General features: G+C 35.6%; 1 protein-coding gene across 1 annotated transcript in view; it reads left to right on the top strand.

Moving 5' to 3' along the window:
• The window catches only part of THSD7A (thrombospondin type 1 domain containing 7A), a 420,187-nt gene that overhangs the window by 179,109 nt on the left and 221,261 nt on the right, over positions 1-19,817 (top strand). Inside the window, exon 2 of the mRNA XM_003782710.3 lies at positions 5,277-6,108. Coding sequence (XP_003782758.1) covers positions 5,277-6,108 — 832 coding nt within the window. The remainder of the gene's footprint in view (positions 1-5,276; positions 6,109-19,817) is intronic.

Genomic DNA, 19,817 nt, shown 5'->3' with positions numbered 1-19,817 from the left:
TAGTTCCATTCAAAGCAAGATTATTATCCAAGGCCTTAAGTGGAAAGATATCTATCCATTGTTTTGTTCAATTAGATTCCAAGTTCCCTTTAACTAATCATGAACAAGAACAATAAAAGAAGCAAGTCTCAAACCAACTGAAATTCTTACTGTTCTTGTCAAAAAACAAACATTCCCCCCTCATAGCCTTTCTCCTACCACCTCCCCCCACTCTTAGCAGTATAGGAGGTGGTATTGAATTTTAACATTTATGCAGAGACATATACTGTTAACTATCACATTCTCATATAATACTTGATAGAGCACTTCATGTTTTCCTTCATAGAGTCTGCATATTGTGCTTTAAAATTGCACTTTAAAACATTTGCCTGCCTTGAACATGGTAACTAATTGGGTTAACAATTCTTAGTTGTCAAGAGTAATTTCAGATATGGTCTCCTTTCTACTGCATGTCTGAATACGTCAAGACTGTTGGAGGGCAGAAGTAGATGACTCCTCATTGTGTGTACATGTGAAAATCTGATCTTTTGAGAGGTTGCTTAATTGGACATACATGCAGTATTCAAGGTGCAATGAAAAGATAAGACCAGTTACAGCCTTCAAGGTGGATGACATTTTTTTAGATTCAATAGTGATTATATTTTCACCTCTGCTTTTGTTGGTGCTTTCATGCATTTCATTCTTTTCCTTTAGTCTTCCCAAGGGCTTTTTTCAGGATATGCTATCTCTGGTTCTCAATGTAAATATGTTTGAAATGAAATACACCCAACAGTGTTATCTGTAAGTAGCTGGTTAATAGGAATCTGTAATAATATCATTGGGATGAGAAGTAAAATGTATTTTTATGTATAATGTATGTTTTTCATTGTTATCTACATATACTTTAAAAATTCTTATCATTATCAATGTATATAAACTAGTACTCTTGAATTCAATCTCTTTCTTCCTGCTGGCATTGACATTAAACACTCTCTTTTCTGAATATAATAATTGAGGAAAGTTATCAAAGAGTAATCCACGAAAAGTAAAAAACATGATTGAACCATGGAATATAATGGAACATTCCATTAAACTTGTGGGAGTGCAAACCTTCTATAAACATAATATATATTTTTTGAGACAGAGTCTCACTATGTCACCCTTGGTAGAGTGCTGTGATGTCAGAGGTCACAGCAACCTCAAACTCTAGGGCTTATGTGATTTTCTTGCCTCAGACTCCCAAGTAGCTGGGACCATAGGTACCCATCACAATGCCTGGCTATTTTCTTGGTGCAGTTGTCATTGATGTTTAGCTGGCCCCCACTGGGCTGGAACCCACCAGCCTCGGTGCATGTGGCTGGTGCCATAACCACTGTGGTACGGGTGCCAAGCCTATAAATATAATTTATTAATCCAACATTATGTAAAAGGATATACACACTAGTGTTTGTGATATTCTTCATTATGAGGAACATCAAAGTAATAATTATCTTACTTTTCTAGTAACTTCTAAATTTGAAGTAACTCCTGACAATATTTCTATATGCCAAATGGTAACTTTTTAATTAAGTTATCACTGCAGTGAGGTTGAACTCTGAGAAATCAGTAGAGAAGCAAGTGTTCAAAGGGATGTCCTTGGGTGGGAAAATTTAGTTTCCTAAAACTGAAGAATAAAAATATAGTCCCTGGTCTCATTAAGAAGCACAATTTTATTCTTTACAAGGCAGGAAAAGAACATTTGATTCATGATTTCATAAATCAGATGCTAGTATTATTAAACTTCACATGAGTTTTCTCTTTATTTCTTAAGGCATCTATACATCTTGAATAGAAATAAAATACCTTATTTTTATTACAGTATACTTGAAAATCATAGCTGAAAAATGTACTTTTAACCATCTCAAAAGACAAAGAATATTATTCTAGTAAGAAATACTATAGTTGAGGGTGGTGCCTGTGGCTTAAAAGGGCAGGGCGCTGGCCCCATATGCCGGAGGTGGTGGGTTCAAACCCAGCCCCGGCAAAAAAAAAAAAAAAGAAGAAAGAAATACTATAGTTGGCACCCATGATAATCTTTCCACAAAGCAATGTCAATTTCAGAAAAATAATGTACATATTTAGTTACCCAAAATATATGTAATAATATTAACAGAGGTAACATGGAAAAATTAAAAGTTCTCAAGATTGCACTATCAGATATGGTTTTAATGAATCTATAACTATATTTCAAATTTAATAAATATGTTCTGGTATTTTCTGTGTTTTCAAATCACTAGATTAAAACAAAAATCTCTAAACAGACAATAATGTGTCAGAATGGCTTAATGAAAAGCACATTTTCTCTTCATCATAATTAACTGTGCAACTAGCATCTATTGAATCATAAATTAATTGGAATTATTTTATTTGGTTTCTGATTTTATTCATTCATTCAATAAACTTTGTTGAGCTTTATCTGGGTACATGGCCTACAACTATGGAGAGACAGACAAGGACTTGTCCCCAAGGGGCCATTCACTTAGTCTAATAGGATAAATAAATATTTGGCATAAAATGAGTCAACAGAATTATAGAAAGTGGGCTAAATGTTATATGAGACACGTGCATGGTGCTTTGAAAATATGTAGGAAGGAAACTGTGTCTAATTTCATATCAGTAAACCATGAATCATTTTTGAAGCAACCACCATCCACTTTTATTTTAGAATAAACTTAGAAGCCAAGATTTTTTTACTAAAATTTGGTCTGTAAATGTTTAATATCTTCACCAGTCATTATGTCATCTAGAGTAATTTTCAGAATTAAGAATTAGCTAGTGTAGTCTAATTCTTTTCATAGTTGTATTTTAGAAAAAAATGGTTATTTTTGGCATATGTTTTCCTTACTCAGCAATAACACAGACTTGAAGTCAATTCACATTTTGCATACTCAGGTTTCTATAATAGAATATTGTCATTAGTTCATTAGAAGGTACCCAATGATAATAGTGCAATCTATCAAAAAATGTACAAGTAAGTATTTTTAAGTGTTAACTTTATAAGAATGCTGTAAACTATATTTTCACATTAAGGATAGAAGACTAATTTCTTTATAGCCCCAATCTGATTAATTAGCCTAATTTCATAATTAAAATCAAGAATTGGAAAATAATAACATCAAGAAGTTTGCCTGAATTACATCTGGGATTGTGAGTTATTGTATGACACTTATATTTTGAAATTTAGCCTTAATGGCATGTAATGTATAACTTAATGGTCTAATATAAATAGATCTTTATATGCTGTGTTCATGACAGAAAATAAGGATTACCATTTTGTCCAAACATAGTGGATAAAGGGAATAAATACTAAAGAGGTGGTGATTAATTCTAACATTTTCTACATATTACAAAGTTTCCTTACTGAAAAGAGTCTTAGGTTCTGTGTGATTCTCCAAACTAAGTATTTAGTAAAGCTCTATGAAAGCATCACCAGATTTGTGAAAATATATATAGTATATATATATTTTGACAAATTAAAAAGATTAAAATATCAGGTGTTGTATGTTAACAGATGCATCAAACCCACTGGCTTTACAAAGTTTTGGCATCAACATTTTGAGAAAGCTGCTTCCCTAAATGTATTGTAAGTCCTGTAATCATGTACATAAGAACTTCATAAAGTAATGACAGGTTTGCCAAATATCCGCTATTTGCTTCCATGCAATAATGATTATTTACAGTAAGTCTCTTTTCTATTTACAACTCTATTTTTCTATTTGTAAGGAAAATAATCTCATCACATTATAAACATCATTCTTGTTAAACGAGTTAAATGTTTAGATTAAATATGAGAAGCACGTCCTTTATAGACTAACAATTGCTGGTGCAGTAGAAAGTGTCTAAGGCTCAAGCTCTAAAATCTAAAATAAATTAGAAGATTAAGATTTGGAAGCAGTAGATATAGATATCCTAAATGGCTTTGTTGTTCATTAAACATTAATATTTTAAGTTGGCACCGCACTTTCCCTTCTTTTCTTTGGTTTTTCTTATCCATAGAGTGAATCAGTGATTTTCACTTTTTCACAACAGAAGCCTCTTGTATAAAAGGCTTTTGTATAATCTTTTGTATAATCTCCTTGTTAATAAAAATGGAGCTTTTTTTTTTTTTATAAGAGGGGCAACAAAGCAGGGGCAGCAGTTTGGGGTGGGGGTGCTAAAGCCCAACCTACCTGCTGGCTGGTCCCTTCCCACACATCTATGGAAAACAGCTGTAGCACACAATGCCTCAAATTAGTGGAACACATTTTGAAAATCATGTAATCATGTGATCTTTAAATTTCTTTACAATTCCAAAATAATATGATTTTCAAACTCAATCTGCAAATTGATTTTTGTGCGTTACAGCATTGAAAATCATATCATTTACCTTAGAAAAAGATACAATATATGAATATAAAAGGTTTCAATCTATTCTTAGAAGGATTCTAAGGAAAAAAGCCCATGTTTCATACTTAAGCCACCAATTTAAGGATCTCATAAAACAGTTCTATAAAACCAACTAGTTCATAGTTGAGAAATAAATGAATTGATAAAAGACCACATACCTCCTCAATGTTCAAAAACTGCAATAATATTTTAGTTAAATATTAATTCCTTTACCCAACCCTATATATTTCACTGAGGAAATGAGAAAAAATAATGTTTTGTAATTATGAAGGCAAAATGTGCTTAAATGATTTTCACTTCCCGGCTTTGGTAATCAGACAATGAGGAACACGTCAACTTCTTTCAGCACACATAATATACAACCATAGACCCTCGCAATCATATAGAGATAAGAAAATGAGGCAGAAGACAGAAAGTTCTACGAAACAGTTAATTGCCCCCAAAAGAAAACCCTGCCAGAGAAGGTCTTCACAAGGGGCCGTTTTCTTTGCCAGTTACTGAAATGGATTTGATGGTTGGGGAAGCAGGAGTAATGGGCTTTCTCCGTGACTAATTTCTGATGTCCTTTATGAGTAAGTATTTCTAACTACCTAAAATAAAAAAATGAATAAAAGCAAACTTTTAGTAATCCCCAAAGGACTCAAAGTGAAATTATCGCAGCAGTTACCTTATATAGACTCCGTGACACAGTTCCCCTTTCGCAAAAAAAAAAAATACTTAGCGCAGATCATTACTTTCCAACAGTGCCGTGCGGAGACCTACTTTATAACACTTCAGGGAAGTTAATGTACTAGGTCTTGAAAGGTCTTTCTGGAACGTGAAGTAACTTGTGGTTTTCTTCTGTTAGTGTTAACTCTTGCGCTGTGTTGCAGGTCCGTGGGGCCGATGCATGGGCGATGAGTGCGGCCCGGGAGGCATCCAGACCAGGGCCGTGTGGTGTGCGCACGTGGAGGGCTGGACCACGCTGCACACGAACTGCAAGCCGGCCCAGAGACCCAATAACCAGCAAAATTGTTTCAAAGTCTGTGACTGGCACAAAGAGTTGTACGATTGGAGGCTGGGGCCCTGGAATCAGTGTCAGCCCGTGATTTCAAAAAGCCTGGAGAAACCCCTTGAGTGCATTAAGGGAGAAGAAGGCATTCAGGTGAGAGAGATAACGTGCATCCAGAAAGACAGGGACATTCCCGCCGAGGATATCATCTGCGAGTACTTTGAACCCAAGCCTCTGCTGGAGCAGGCCTGCCTCATCCCTTGCCAGCAGGACTGCATCGTGTCCGAGTTTTCTGCCTGGTCGGAATGCTCCAAGACCTGTGGCAGTGGGCTGCAGCACCGCACGCGCCATGTCGTGGCACCCCCGCAGTTCGGGGGCTCCAGCTGCCCCAACCTGACCGAGTTTCAGGTGTGCCAGTCCGGGCCTTGTGAAGCCGACGAGCTCCTGTACAGCTTGCACGTGGGGCCCTGGAGCACGTGTTCAGTGCCCCACTCACGACAAGTCAGACAAGCGAGGAGACGTGGGAAGAATAAAGATCGGGAAAGAGACCGAGGCAAAGGAGTCAAGGATCCAGAGGCCCGTGAACTTATTAAGAAAAAGAGAAACAGAAACAGACAGAACCGGCAAGAGAACAAATACTGGGACATCCAGATTGGGTACCAGACCAGGGAGGTTACCTGCATTAACAAGACGGGGAAGGCAGCTGATTTGAGGTACCATTTTATTACCATTAACTATAAATGTCTGTCCAGACCATGAGTAGTTAAGCTGTACTAACTCCGGGAATACATAGTGAACAACCTAGGACAAGCTACCTGCAATTTTAAGACCTCTGAGCTGTGTGGGTTTCTTGCTGGTGTTTCTACCACGCTAGTGTTTAGGCCTTATACTACTTGAGTTAATTTCAATTTTCCTTTCAAAGTCTGGTGAGCCTGAGCGACTTGAGAAATACTGCTTCTTCTCCGTGTGATCATGCTGTTTTCCCCTATAATAGAAAAATAACTTTTTTTCTTAGAGGCCACTGTTGGGATTTTGAATTCAGATACTTCAGTGAGTTAATAGAATAAGGCACACTTGTAATCTCTCCAGGTTGATAACATTCTCAGAATTACCCTATAAACAAAATCGGCTCTAAACAGCAACCCAGGGAGCTATAACTAAGAATAATTTTCTTGCACATTTTCTATAATGGAATAACTCCCTCCAGAGAAGAAAATGGGAATCAGCAGAAAGTAAGGTAAGTAGAGAATATTTAATCATGAGTAGCCTAGTTTAGAAAACATGTAATTAATTGGCTACATTTTCTAGACAGAAATTATTTGGCAGATTCTCTTTGGGTTCATAATGACCAAGTTATGAAAGACTATCTCATGTATGATTTATTTGTTGTGAAAATGATAGTCATAGAGGATTACCTAAAGGACATGTGCTTTGAATGTTATGAATTTTGCTCTTGGATAAACCAGACCATCTGGGAGTGGCTTATCTAAATCATTTGCATAATTACTTTTCTGAAATATTTATGCAGTTATGATTGATACTGAACTAAGAGAAATTATAGTAACATCACTCAGAATCTTATATCTTATTTATTGTAGAAATGACATTGCGAGTGTTAACCCTCCATCATGCGGTCTGTTTAAGAAAAGTATCACTGAATCAGCCCAAGTGCTGCTGGTGAACAGCTGGACTATCTTTCTTATGGCCAGTAGAATTATTTGAACAGATCACATTTTGCTGTTTACTTTGTCTGTTGGGAGCCTAAACAGGACTGTGTGACATGCATGTTGTTTATTAATATATCTCATTATCTTTTTTTCTTCTCACCCTCATTTTTTTCCTCACTCATTATTGTATAGTGATTTTGCTGTGTGTGCATTTTGAAATCTGGTATTGAGCCTTTTTAGAGCATGATATGATTTAATAAATGAATCAGTTAATTTATCTGCCTAAGATGACTTCCTCTCATCATAGCTTCTTGTTGCTATATTTAGGATATTTGTCCCTCTCTCTCTTCTTTATACTCATCCAATTGTATTTTATTTTAGCTGTATAATATTTGCTCTTTCTGCATTCAGGACCCATCATTTCCCCAGACCTTGCTAATGGTTATCCATTCTACTGTTTTTCTTTTCCAGTTCTGTACAATTAGGACTATAGGGGTATGTGTGTGTGTGTGAGTCTGTGTCATGCACTTTTTCAACTCAATCTCCACTTTGTTCTTTGCAAACTATCCTTATTCTGGTGATTTCATGATCTCTTTTCCTGAAGTATTATGGTTGAATTAATTACTTGACTCCTATTAAATAGCTGAATGAGCCTCCAAGGCAACTTGAGTTTTCTCCTGCTGTCACTGGGTTAGCATTCTGTAGATATTTAATTTAATGTTGATTTCTTGAAAAAGTGTAATTAAGATAGTAGCTATCATTGCATAGAGCCTAATATTCCCATCCAATTGTTGGTTTAAGGAAATATATTTAAAAATATATAGAGTATTTGACAGGTGCTTATGTCCTACTGGAAATATCATATACTATGTATAATTACTTTAATCAAAACAGTTGCATATATAGGATGACTTATTAAGGTATTAATTAAACTTTATGTAAAACAACAGAATTGGTTATTAATAGTTTTTTTGTGTAAGAATTAGCATATCTGAATAAGAAAGTGAAGGTCCTCTTAAGAATAGTTTTTTGTATATGAATTAGTATGTCTGAATAAGAAAGTGAAGGTCCTCTTAAGAATAGATTTTATATGTGAATTAGTATGTCTGAATAAGAAAGTGAAGGTCCTCTCAAGAATGGAGAGAGTGGCGCCTGTGGCTCAAAAGGGTAGAGCCCAGCCCCACATGCCAGACATGGTGGGTTCAAACCCAGCCCCAGGCGAAAAAGAAAAGAAGAAGAGACAAAATTCATGTATTTTGAGCTATTTTTCCCAAATATTACTCCATGTTACCAGTAAAGCCAACGAAGTGCAGAATGAATCGGTTGCATCACTAAAGCACAGGGCAACAAATCAGAAACTTGATTAAATTGAAAATGTTTTATCTTCCACCAAATTCAAAAACTACTTTATCATGTAGAGAACAAAAATTATTTACAAAGGTTCACAAAAGACCTATTAGTAAAATAACGTAGCTAAATAAACCAAAGAATCTTAGGAAATCAGTTCATAGACAAATAAAAATAATTTTAGTAGCGTTACTGCTGAAATGTCCAACTTAAAGAAGATAGAGCTGCCCTATTTTCTGCTTTCAAACAGACCAAAATCAATGAGAATGGAAAGCATAAACAAAGTCGATTTTTTATGGCAATAGGAAATGATTGCATTTCCACACAATGATTGATATAGAACTTTGGTCAATGTGGGGAAGGTTAGAACTATCTGAGTGAGGAGACATATGGGGCATTACTTCTTGTCAGCTTTCGTGAACACTCAAAATATTTCAGGATAGCCAGAGTTTTCTGAGAGGACAAGTCAATTACACCTCCTTGGTATGGCATGGTCTGTGTCAGTGGAAAGGGCTGAGTAAACACACTCGGGTCCTGTTTGAAATCAGACTTGCAGAATAGGCAGGACTGAAAGAGAAAACCCAGTATGCTGCTATTGGGAGCAAAGACTCAGTTTGACAGATTGAGGAATGAAAGTTTTGAAAACATGTGTGAAAGAATTTCAAATCATTACACAGACACTGGGACTTGGGATACTTCACTATGAACCAGTGACTCCCAGCTGGGCTTGAGTAGAGCCTTGCCCAGGCTAAGAGTTTGTGGGAAAACATACCAAACATTTCCCTAGGAAACCAAAAATATTAAAGGACATACAGTTTTCTAAACTCAAAAGAGAAAGAGTGTCAGTATTCAAAGATGAGATAAGAAAATGAGTTTAAAAGTGATATGGCAGAGCTCAGAAAAGAAATGGAGGAGAATTCCAAAACAAGATCATAAATATAATCATAAGCAGCAACAGCAAGTGGAAAAATAATTGGTAGTAAGACAAATCAGTGATATAGAGAACAGTTTGAAACATCAGGTAAATTAATAATTTTTAAAGATACAATGGAAATGGAAACAAAGATTACTGTAGGAAATTCTGATGTTTCTGTAGATAGAACCTCCCCAAAATTTAAAAAATGAAATGCAAAGATAACACTGTCCTGAAATTAAGGAAGAGTTTAATGCACACATTGAAATTGTATAGGGCCAATGTTATGCTAGAAGAAGTTGAACCAGTGAACTGATGAAAGTACTGATACAGGTCAGTGTTTCTAGAGAGAGATGCCAAAAAGATATCAAACTGGAAGTCAGCACAATGCTCAGTTGCTAAACATTAGAAGCATTCCCTTTAAAGTTAAAAAAAAAAAAAAAACAACAAGATAACACATTATCTCCACTCTGAGTTAATATGGATCTGTTAAGGGCTAGTCAGTATACCTAAAGAAAAAAAAGAATATTGGAAAGCAGATTGCAAAATTAAGACTTTTTTTCTCCAAATGTTTTCTACTGCAAAACTCAATAGAATCAATAGAAAATATATTGTAAGCAACAAAAATATTTAAATGATAGATTAACACAAAGATAACATCAAAAAATTAATATATTCTCTTGTTGCAAATAATGTTAAATATTACCATTGGGAAAAATATTAAAATATCTAATTTGCAACAGTAAACAAAACAAAACAAAAAAAGCTTGACTATAAAAGTTCTTCACTTAACACTAGACTTGAAAAAGTAGAAAAATATGTCAATGTATGATTGTTTAGGACAGAAGTCTCAGCCTGATGTGTTAACTCTGATATGAAATGTTGAATGAAATTTATAGGAGGCTGTTGGTCTGTACGGAGCTCCTTCACTGGGCTTCAACAGACCAAACCAAAATGGAATTACTTGTTCCATATCATTATGGAATTGCTAGTTCCATATCATCAAGCTGAAACGAAGTTGTTTATGTGATCTTCTGAGAAATCAGGAAACATGGAGAGATAATAGCCAACTCTGTAAGGGCCAGTCCCATACAGCATAAGGAAGTTCCCTCAGCTTTCACCTTTACGAGAATGGGAAATCTGAAATGAGCAATCCAAGCTTTGTTTTCTGTTTCTGCTTTCTTCAGACTTTTCTATATATAAAATTAAACTCCTTTACCGAGCTCATCAGCATATACATTCTCTTTTGTGGAATAAAGTATTGCTCAATTCTAGGTAACAAATAAAACCAATTTAGATCATTAAGCTACTGGTAAGTGTGTTCTATGACATATGGAATATCATGTGGTAATTACCAAATGAGGTGCAATTAAACATGAGGGAGTAAAGGCAGTTTCACTCCTCTCCTCCAGTTGAAATCCACCAGAAACACCGATGAGGGAAATAAACACGTCTAGCTACAGTCAACAAAGGAAAATGAAAAAAGAAAGTGTCCACATGATAAATCTGGGTCGCACAGATGAAGTCAGGACCTGAAGCATGAAAGAGACTCTGCTAAAGCAATCGGTGACTCAATCCTGGAAGGTCCAGCTAAGGATCCTTTTACTGAATTATCTCAAGGGGGTGTGGAGAAGGTACCTTAGGAGCCAGCTCTTCACCCCAGGATGTGTAGCTGATGGAGAAATTAAGAAGAAAGTTACTTTCCTGGTCTTCTGGCTGAGGAAGGCTGTCAGAGTGGTGTGGAGGGACAGTAGAGAGAAGAGAAAGCCATCCCCACCTTATGACAAGCCAGTCAGCGGTCAAGTCTTTGCTGTGTGCCACTCCCAACTCTGGATGGCTTTACCAGGCCGGCACACCTCTTCCTAAAAGAAAGAACTGACTCTGGATGGCATTTCAAAGGCACAACATATGTCAGCAAAAAGATTTAGGATGAAATCTGCTCTAATTAATATAAGAAACACTTAGTGGCTCTTGTGCCACTAAGTTCAACATTTGAATGCACCTTGTTTTATTGTATAGGCAACAAAGACAATTAGTTAGAATTATAATTCCGGTGAAAGCATTGGCAGGAAGTGTGTGAAATCCAGCCCAGTCAATTCCTGAGGGAATAAGACACAATTAGAATTTAAAACGGATTTCTTTTGGCTAAGCCAAAAAATAATAGCCCTATCCAGCTTCTAGATAACTCCATAAAGCACATACATCAGACACAAATACATAAGGATAAATATAACTGGGTAAAACATGAAGAGAATAATCTAATAACCCTTAGAAATAGTGACACATTTTTCTCTGATTTCTGCTATCAGCTTCACTTTTTTTTTAATTCTCTATAGCAATTCAGCCTTAGCATTTCTGATAGTAATGAATAATAATTATTAATGTGGCTTTCTGATCGTTTCCTAAACTCAAACTTTTCTGAAACTCCAACTAATCTTCAAACTGAAAACTTTTGAGCAGAAAATTGCATTTCTTGATAGTGTAACACAGTTTCTCTGTGCCTGATTCTTATTTAGCCTTAGTTGTTAACTACCTTTTACCTTCTGCTTTAGGATTTTTTCCATACTAGTGATATCCAACCTGAATATAAAGCTACCACTGACTTTACAATAGACTGAAAACTGGCTGAATCAACAAGAGAGGAATTTAAGTAATGAATAAATAGGAGAAAAAGTACTGAGAACTGGGAAACCTATGCACTCAGGGCTACATAGTACTGAACAATCATTTAAACTTGCTGGGACTTAGTTTTCTCATCTGTAAACCTTATGTGTGATGCATGGGCAGAGATGATGTAAAAGATGGAGGGTGCTGAAAAACTCTAAAAGCTGTCCAATTTTTTTGATTTCATTTAACCCTGAATGATAGCCATACCTAAAATTGTGGACATAAAATCCTATAAATTAAATTAATTTTTAGCATATTCCACGCATCAGTTCATACTGACACATCAGGGTGAATTTCTATGCAGTGGATACAGAATGAGGCAGCTCTCACCAGTCTTAAGAGTAACTGCAAGGTTTTTACTCAGCAGATGTGCTGGATGGTTCCTGAGGGCCCATTCCCACACTGTGACTTGTGAATCAGGGAAATTGCAAATATAATCCCACCCTTCCCAAAAAGAAGGGAGAAAATTACATACTATTTAAAGTAACACAGACTCCTCTTAGGTTATTCAGAGTCCATTTATAAAATTACTACTTCTAAATAGCAGGCTTTTAGATTTTAAAACTTTCTGTAATATCCAAAGTGTCAATTTGTCTGCCAGATACACATCATCAATTCTTGTGAGCTTGCCTCAGCTGCCTGTTGACCACACCTGATTAAATAAGTAGAGTCAATATGCTCACACTCTTTGGTAGATGGTAAGTGGCTAAAATGAAAATCTTTACTTCTCCCAAAATGAAGAGCTAACTGAGCAGTATATTATGTGTGACCTTAGAGGTCCACCTTAACCCTTCCCAGTTCTGCTTATATTTCTGCAGGCTGATCTCTGAGCAATACATGAGTAAGACTTCTAGTCTTCTTTCTGGTGGCATTCTACCAATGGAGAAAGCAACAATATGTCAGAAGGTGGAAAAGGAGAGAATATTCCTTGATGGCTGGATTCCTCTAACGAAGGATACTGCCCTGTCTGAGAGCCCTCTGCCTGGCTCTCAGTCTACCACAGTTCTAGGCCTTTATCGTGACCTTAGGGTAGTGGTCTGACTGAGGCTGCTATCCCCAGGGTGCTTCCACCATTCTTTGGTGATTTTTCTTTACACTGCCAACAACTTCATTAATAATCTTTTCATTAAACTCTTCTTCATTTCCTTATGTGAGTTTTTAATCTGTTTTCTTTTGGCCTTGACTGATACATACTAGCTATTCTAATGTCAGAGGCAGAGAACTGGTTCTGTGTTCTTGTTAATTTGTTTATTCATTTACTTTGTATTTATTTATTTACTTTTTCATTCAATAATGTGAAGCACGTCAAGGGTGCCAGATACAAAACACAGAGCCTAATCTCAAAGACTTTCTTATGGAAAGTATGGTACAAAAAAAAAAAAAAGCAATAAAATGTTAAAGGAGCTACATGTTTATCTTATGTTGGGAGAGAGGAAAGAAAGAGAGTACGGGAACATTCAAGTGACAACTCAGGTAGGGAGCTCTTTCTGGAGGGAGCTAATAGTATGGGGAACGGCATCCTAGAGGAAATGGCCTTGGAGTGAAGGATCAGTAATTGTGCACAAGGTCGAGGGTGATGGATGGAGAAGATGGGAACACCAAAAACCAAGGCACTGAGACTTGCAGTAGTAATGGTTTGTTATGCCTGTGGGCCGTTCACACCTCTGGAGGTAAGGTTAAAGGGGAGATGGAATTAGCCCAGAAGAGAAATGAAGGAAACCTATAAAGGTCTGGAAGGTCAAGTTTAAATGTTTGGACTTTATATCCTGTAGGCCCAAACCTCTCCACATTGATTAGTGATAGGGTTTTGAGCATACCCCAATATATGAATATTTATTTACTTATGAATTATGTATTTACACTATTAAAGTATATTTGATAAGTTTTAAACATCAGAATAATTAATACTTTAAGACAAATAAGGGAACAACATTAAGTAATCATTATGGCTTTGTATTATCTTTGGCTCAGGTCTTAAGGCAAATATTCACGAGCAGGTACATTAGTCATAGTAGTAATTTTTAATTTTGTATATATCTATTTTATTCTACAGAGAGATATCTTTTTATTTTATCATATGAATAAAATGAACTCTTAAGAAAGTTAAAGGGAAGCACATGCATTTTTATGCTTCTACCAAAAGTATTCATATTCATTTCAAAATACTGGAACAAATGCCAGCAGCTGTATATTCTGCACTATACCAGCTTTGGGAGCCAAGATAGATGCTCTGATCAGAATTATAAATCAAGATAAAATTGACTTCTACTTTTTATTTATTTTTGTGTGTGTGTGTGTTTATTAAATCATAGCTGTGTACATTAATGCAATCATGGGGTGGCTTCTACTTTTTAAAAAAATTCTTATTTAACATCCCTCTTTAACCATGACATTTTTCTTTTCAAGCTTATACTTGAGTTTAGACATACCTCCCATCCTGATATGTTCATTTATTACTCTGATTTATTTCTATATCTTTGGTACTTTTCCTCAGTTTATGAGGTGGGACTATTAAGTTTGCAAACTCATCCTCGAAAAAGTGCTATATACATCATTGCTGGACATCACTATGGTCACCTTCAGACATCACTATGGTCACCTCCCTTGGACAGCTATGCACTGATATCAGCACCTAGTCAGCTATTCAAAGCATATTTGGAATTCTTTTTTGGAGATGGCCATTAAAGCTTTTGTTGTATTACCCTTGAGGTCCTGAATGTCATCCAAAGGTCTGTCTTTTAACATTTTCTTTATCCTTGGGTAGAGAAAAAAAAATCACTGAGTGTCCGACAAAGGGAGCATGTTCCAGTACAGTTATCTGTTCACTGGCTAAAAACACCCTCACACATCGTGCTGTGTGAGTTTGTGCATGGTCATGATATGAAAACCGGGCGTTGTTGGCCGAGAGTTTCCATTCAGATCTTCCTATTTCTCTGTCAATGTTTACCTGGTCTGCTGTGATTCTCACAGTAAGCTGGTGATTCTGATACACAGTTCAATGAACTTTTACAATGTTTTGTCAGTCCTGCTTATTATTGGCCACCCTGATTTCCCTTCATCTGTGACGCTTCTCTACCCCTAGAAAGAAATTTAATGCATTCGTACACTGGTGTTTTCTTCATGGCATTATCCCTCCCCATAAACTCAGATGAACATACACTTGATTTCACTTCCACTCTTGCCAACTTTAACAAAAAACTTCCGAATGTTTGTTCATTACTCAGATTCAAGCACTGATATTCTCCTGACACCACACAAAAACACAAAACAGCAACAATGAACACCACTCAGCAAGACTGCCACACATCTCCATGAACACAGCTGTGCGACTCTGATATTCCACGGTTATGAACCTTTCCACATTGTTTATATAGAGCTGCCAACTTAAGGGCATGATGGCAAGTTCATGAACTTAATTGTCAGACCTTTGTAATTTCATTTCTTGAAAAACGTGTCCTGTTACATCAAAAGAACACTAAATAGTGTCATATTATTAAATATATCAGATCCAAATTTTCATTAAAAATTTAATTTTGTTAAATATTGAAAGTTTTCTCAGAATTTATGATATATTATACAAGGATACATATCAACCCATGCCTGTATGCATGCATTTATAAACTTTGTTATAAAAATAGGTTAATGGGTAGATTACCTACATCATGGAATAAAGACATAATATTAACCTTTATAGCCTCCATTCAACTAAGCTAGTGCCTAGCACATGAGCAGTTTCTAATAAATGTTTGTTAAAGTATTAAAATATAAGGGAATCTTCTGTTTTAAAACTTGAACCCTTTACTGTATAATAGGGAGTCACTTGAGGTCAATGAGAAAATGAAAAACTTCTAAGGTTATGAAGAATATAACCCAAACATGTCAAAGACTTAAAAATATGCATTATATTCAATCAAGAGAATCTAGATTTATGCTGATTCTATTCAAAATACATCATTTAGACTACATTTCAATATTACAATGCCCGGTTAACACTACACAATTGTTGTTGCATAGTTAAAAAATGTTTATTTCTTTAGAAATTAGAAAACATATTATTGTTGTAAATGTACTCCAATATACTGAGAATTTAGCTGGATTTAGTTTGATCTTTTGTCCATTTACAAGCATCCTTACTGATGTTGTCCGTGACTCCTGTTTTGACATACGGAAGCTATCCAGCTATCTACTCATCACTATCAGTTAGTTGCATTCATGATGGCATACAAAGGGCTCATATTGTCCATATCCACCTTTGAACTTCTAGCAAAAATATTTAAGTGACCAACAGGGTCACTTACTATATCCTAAGCTATGATTATTTCATCATGGCCAGGATGTTTTCATCTCTACTAAACCTCTATATATAAGTTCACAGAAGTATCTTTTAATAACTTTATTGAGATATGATTGATGTATGCAAAATACATATTTAATGTATATAACTTAATGAATTTGGGGATAAGTATATACTGTATCTGTGAAACATCACAGGCCATAAACATATCCATTGCCTACCATGGGTTCCCTCTGTTGCTTTTAACATATTATTAGTTATTTGTGTAGGATAAAAACATCTACCATAAGACCTATCCTCTTAGCAAATTTTAAGTATACACTACAATATTGAGTACTTTTTGTTTTAGTTGAGGATCCTATTACAGGACAATTGAATGAAAGATATCTCGGGTAGCAATTTAGACCTCTGATGGATTTGGGGACAGGATTAAGCTTAAGTCAGATCATAGGCTGTTCTCCACATAAACTTAAAATAAGGTGCATTCCAGTTTTTTTCCACTTTTCCTGGGGGTTTCATTAATAATATCTCCCATTTGGTTGTTTGTTCCATTTAGCTCTTTCACTTGAGACAGTGTGAGACCTGGCACTTTACTGGCAGCCTGGCTGCTGACTAGGGCAGTGACCTTGCATTTCCTTGGCAGGAATTGTGATCTCACCCATTGTTTTCGTTTATTTGCTGGAATTCTACCAGCTTGATGTGGGTAGGACTGAGTTTCCCTCTAACTTAAATAAGAAGAATTTTAAATAGGAGGAAATACTTTCAAAAGGAAAACCAAATTCCCACAGAATAAGGAATTTAATAAATTATTGACCTGCTATTTGTAACTTAATTAAGAATGCTCTTACTCTTTTAGAGTCTGCTAAAGACTCTATATTATAGACACTATGTTAGTAATGTCATGGGTTTTGTCTTATTTGCTTCTTTTTAGGTCTTTACTCATACCTTCACCTTGCTATGTTCTTCGTCTGCTCTCATATTATTTTATTATAGATGATTATTTCGCTTTCCCCCAAAAGTTTTTGAGAGACTCTTTCTTTCGATTCTATTTAATACAAATTTATGGCTAATACTAGATTTTATGGGGATATGATCATAGAAAATTTATTTGGGTAGTATTTACACAGAACAGCAATTGAATTGTAAATGAATGAAATAACTGCTATGCTTCATACAAGAAGTCATCATGCTATAAAGATCTTGGAATATTGCTTTCACCAAGTAAAGTATAGTGCACTAAAATAAAACACAATTTGGGGGAAAAAATCAATTATGACTATAATTGAGTTTATTCTAATTTTTCTATTTGGATTTACAAAAAAAAAGTTAAAGCTTTTAAAAGGCTACTGATAGGTATTAGCCAGACCACAAATGGACTCAAATATATGTATGAATATACAGGTATTCCTTTTGATAGATCGAGAAAGATATTGAAATAGAGATGTAAATTATAACTGAAGAAAAATAAAAATGCATTTGACAGAAATTATTTTCAATAGTATAAAATTTGAATACATTTGGATTTCATATAATATGTAGCATACTAATACATTTCATAAAGGTTTTCAGATAGCTTTGTCAAAACTGCAGTTCTCTGAAAAGTTCTAATATATCAAGGATCAATGAATTTAAATAAGAAATAGGTGAACATGAACACAGTAGACACCACATAACCGACTCTGTACGAGTCTATTCAGAGCCTTAGCTCTGAACTTGATATCTTTAATTCTGTTTATGAGACACAAGGAGGAAAAAGCAATAAATAAAATTACTTTAAATTACTGTAACTCCATGTTGGCCCAGATGTTTTGTATCTTTTATAGGTTGTAAAATACATACTTCATAGTAGGTGAAAATAAATACTTGATAAAAGGATAAGTCTAAGATAAAAATGACTAAAATTTATAAAAAGACTGCTTCTATATTCTCTAATTTTATAAAGTAATAGAGTTTGACTCAGGTGCTGAAAAATGGATAGAATTTATCTAACTGTGGGGTGATGAAAAGACTGAGTCAAACTTGACTTTTAAAAAATCTCATTAGTGGAATGAACAGGTTATCTATCTGTAGAGGGCAGTGGTGAATGTACTGGTATGACTTGAATTAAAGCCAGAGGTGGCAAAAGATTAGAAATAAATTCAAAAGGGAAGCTTGATGACCTTGATAATAAGACAAAGAAGTTGTTCTTTTCCCCTAATAAAGTGGAAAAAAATTATGTTCGTGAATAAGAATTGTATGCAGGATGAATTGGAGGGCTCAAAATCTAGAGTTTAGATGACTGGAACTGAGATCATGGTTATAATCTAAGAATCTAAGATTACCCTATAATCATGGGGTCAACTTAATAGCTGGATTGGGGAATCAACACTAGGGATACTGAGGCCAAATAGATGCCACAGGATTAACTTAAGAGGAAATTCAGTCTTGACAATTTCCATCTAACAGTTTGATTATCTTTTCTGATTCCCTGCCTGGCACCAACCTCCAACCTCCTGAGTTCTGATAGATAAGTGACATGCTGAGATGGCTGGGATAGCACTGGCTAACAGAAACAAAGGATAACAAGTTGTCCATCCTTTTGCTGCCCTGTTAGTTCTTGCTTCTCAAATGTTATATAGACTATAAATTGGCCATTTTATTTTGAGTCTCATATCTTCAAAAGACCATAGCCTGAGACGCTCTGAGATGACTGCCTGTGACCAAAGCTCCCTGGCCGTGCTTGTCAATAACCTCTCATGATGATAGCAGGTGAGGTTGTCTTCACCTTGTTCAACATGGCCATGTATTTCATTGTTGATACCTATGTGTGTTTGCCAAACTCTGCGTGCCCCAGGTTTGACACGTTCATAAAGGAAGGGGAAGGGGTGAGAAAGAGATGGTTTTTAATAATCATTTCATTATTCTCACCCCCACGTTTATTTGTTTTCTCTAATCCTGTAATGAAATGAAAAAAACATGGCTTTTTTATCTTCTAGATGATGAATGAGGAAAATGGAGTTTTAAGCAAGTAATAGTAAGTGGGTACGTTAGTGGGGGACAGGTACAAGGTGGCTCTTGAGGTACAAAATTTAGAAAGATAGTCCCTTCCAGAGCCAGGTGAATGCCTTTTACATTTTATTCTGAGGCACTTCCTTGCCTTTTCCTAACAGAAGGAGTAGGTTGGCTCATGGGCTGAGGAATCCCCTGTTCCCTTCCTGTTTATTGAAGAAATATTTAGTGAGTGTATTATGTGCTTCTTTCCTTTGACGAACATGTTCTAAGAGCACTGACTTTGATGATGTCCATCTACTATCAATAGTTCAAGGGTGTCTAAACTGTTTTCTTTTCTGCCACACATTGGAAGAATTGTGTTAGGCCACACATTAAATACACAAACACTAACCAAAGCTGATGAGAAAAAAAAGAAAAGGCCTGTGCATATTTTGTGTGATATCAAATACCCCAGAGAGGCAACAAAAAGTCTTCCCAAGATCAGCCTGGGGCCGGTGGATCCCAGATGAGACCCCCCCTCAGGATGTAATCCATGAATCAAGC

This window comes from Otolemur garnettii, unplaced genomic scaffold (genome assembly GCF_000181295.1).
Source record: "Otolemur garnettii isolate 467f Iridium unplaced genomic scaffold, OtoGar3 scaffold00005, whole genome shotgun sequence".
Taxonomy (NCBI): Eukaryota; Metazoa; Chordata; class Mammalia; order Primates; family Galagidae; genus Otolemur; species Otolemur garnettii.
The sequence above is the reverse complement of the archived record's forward strand: the minus strand, read 5'-3'. Positions and strand labels throughout refer to the sequence as shown.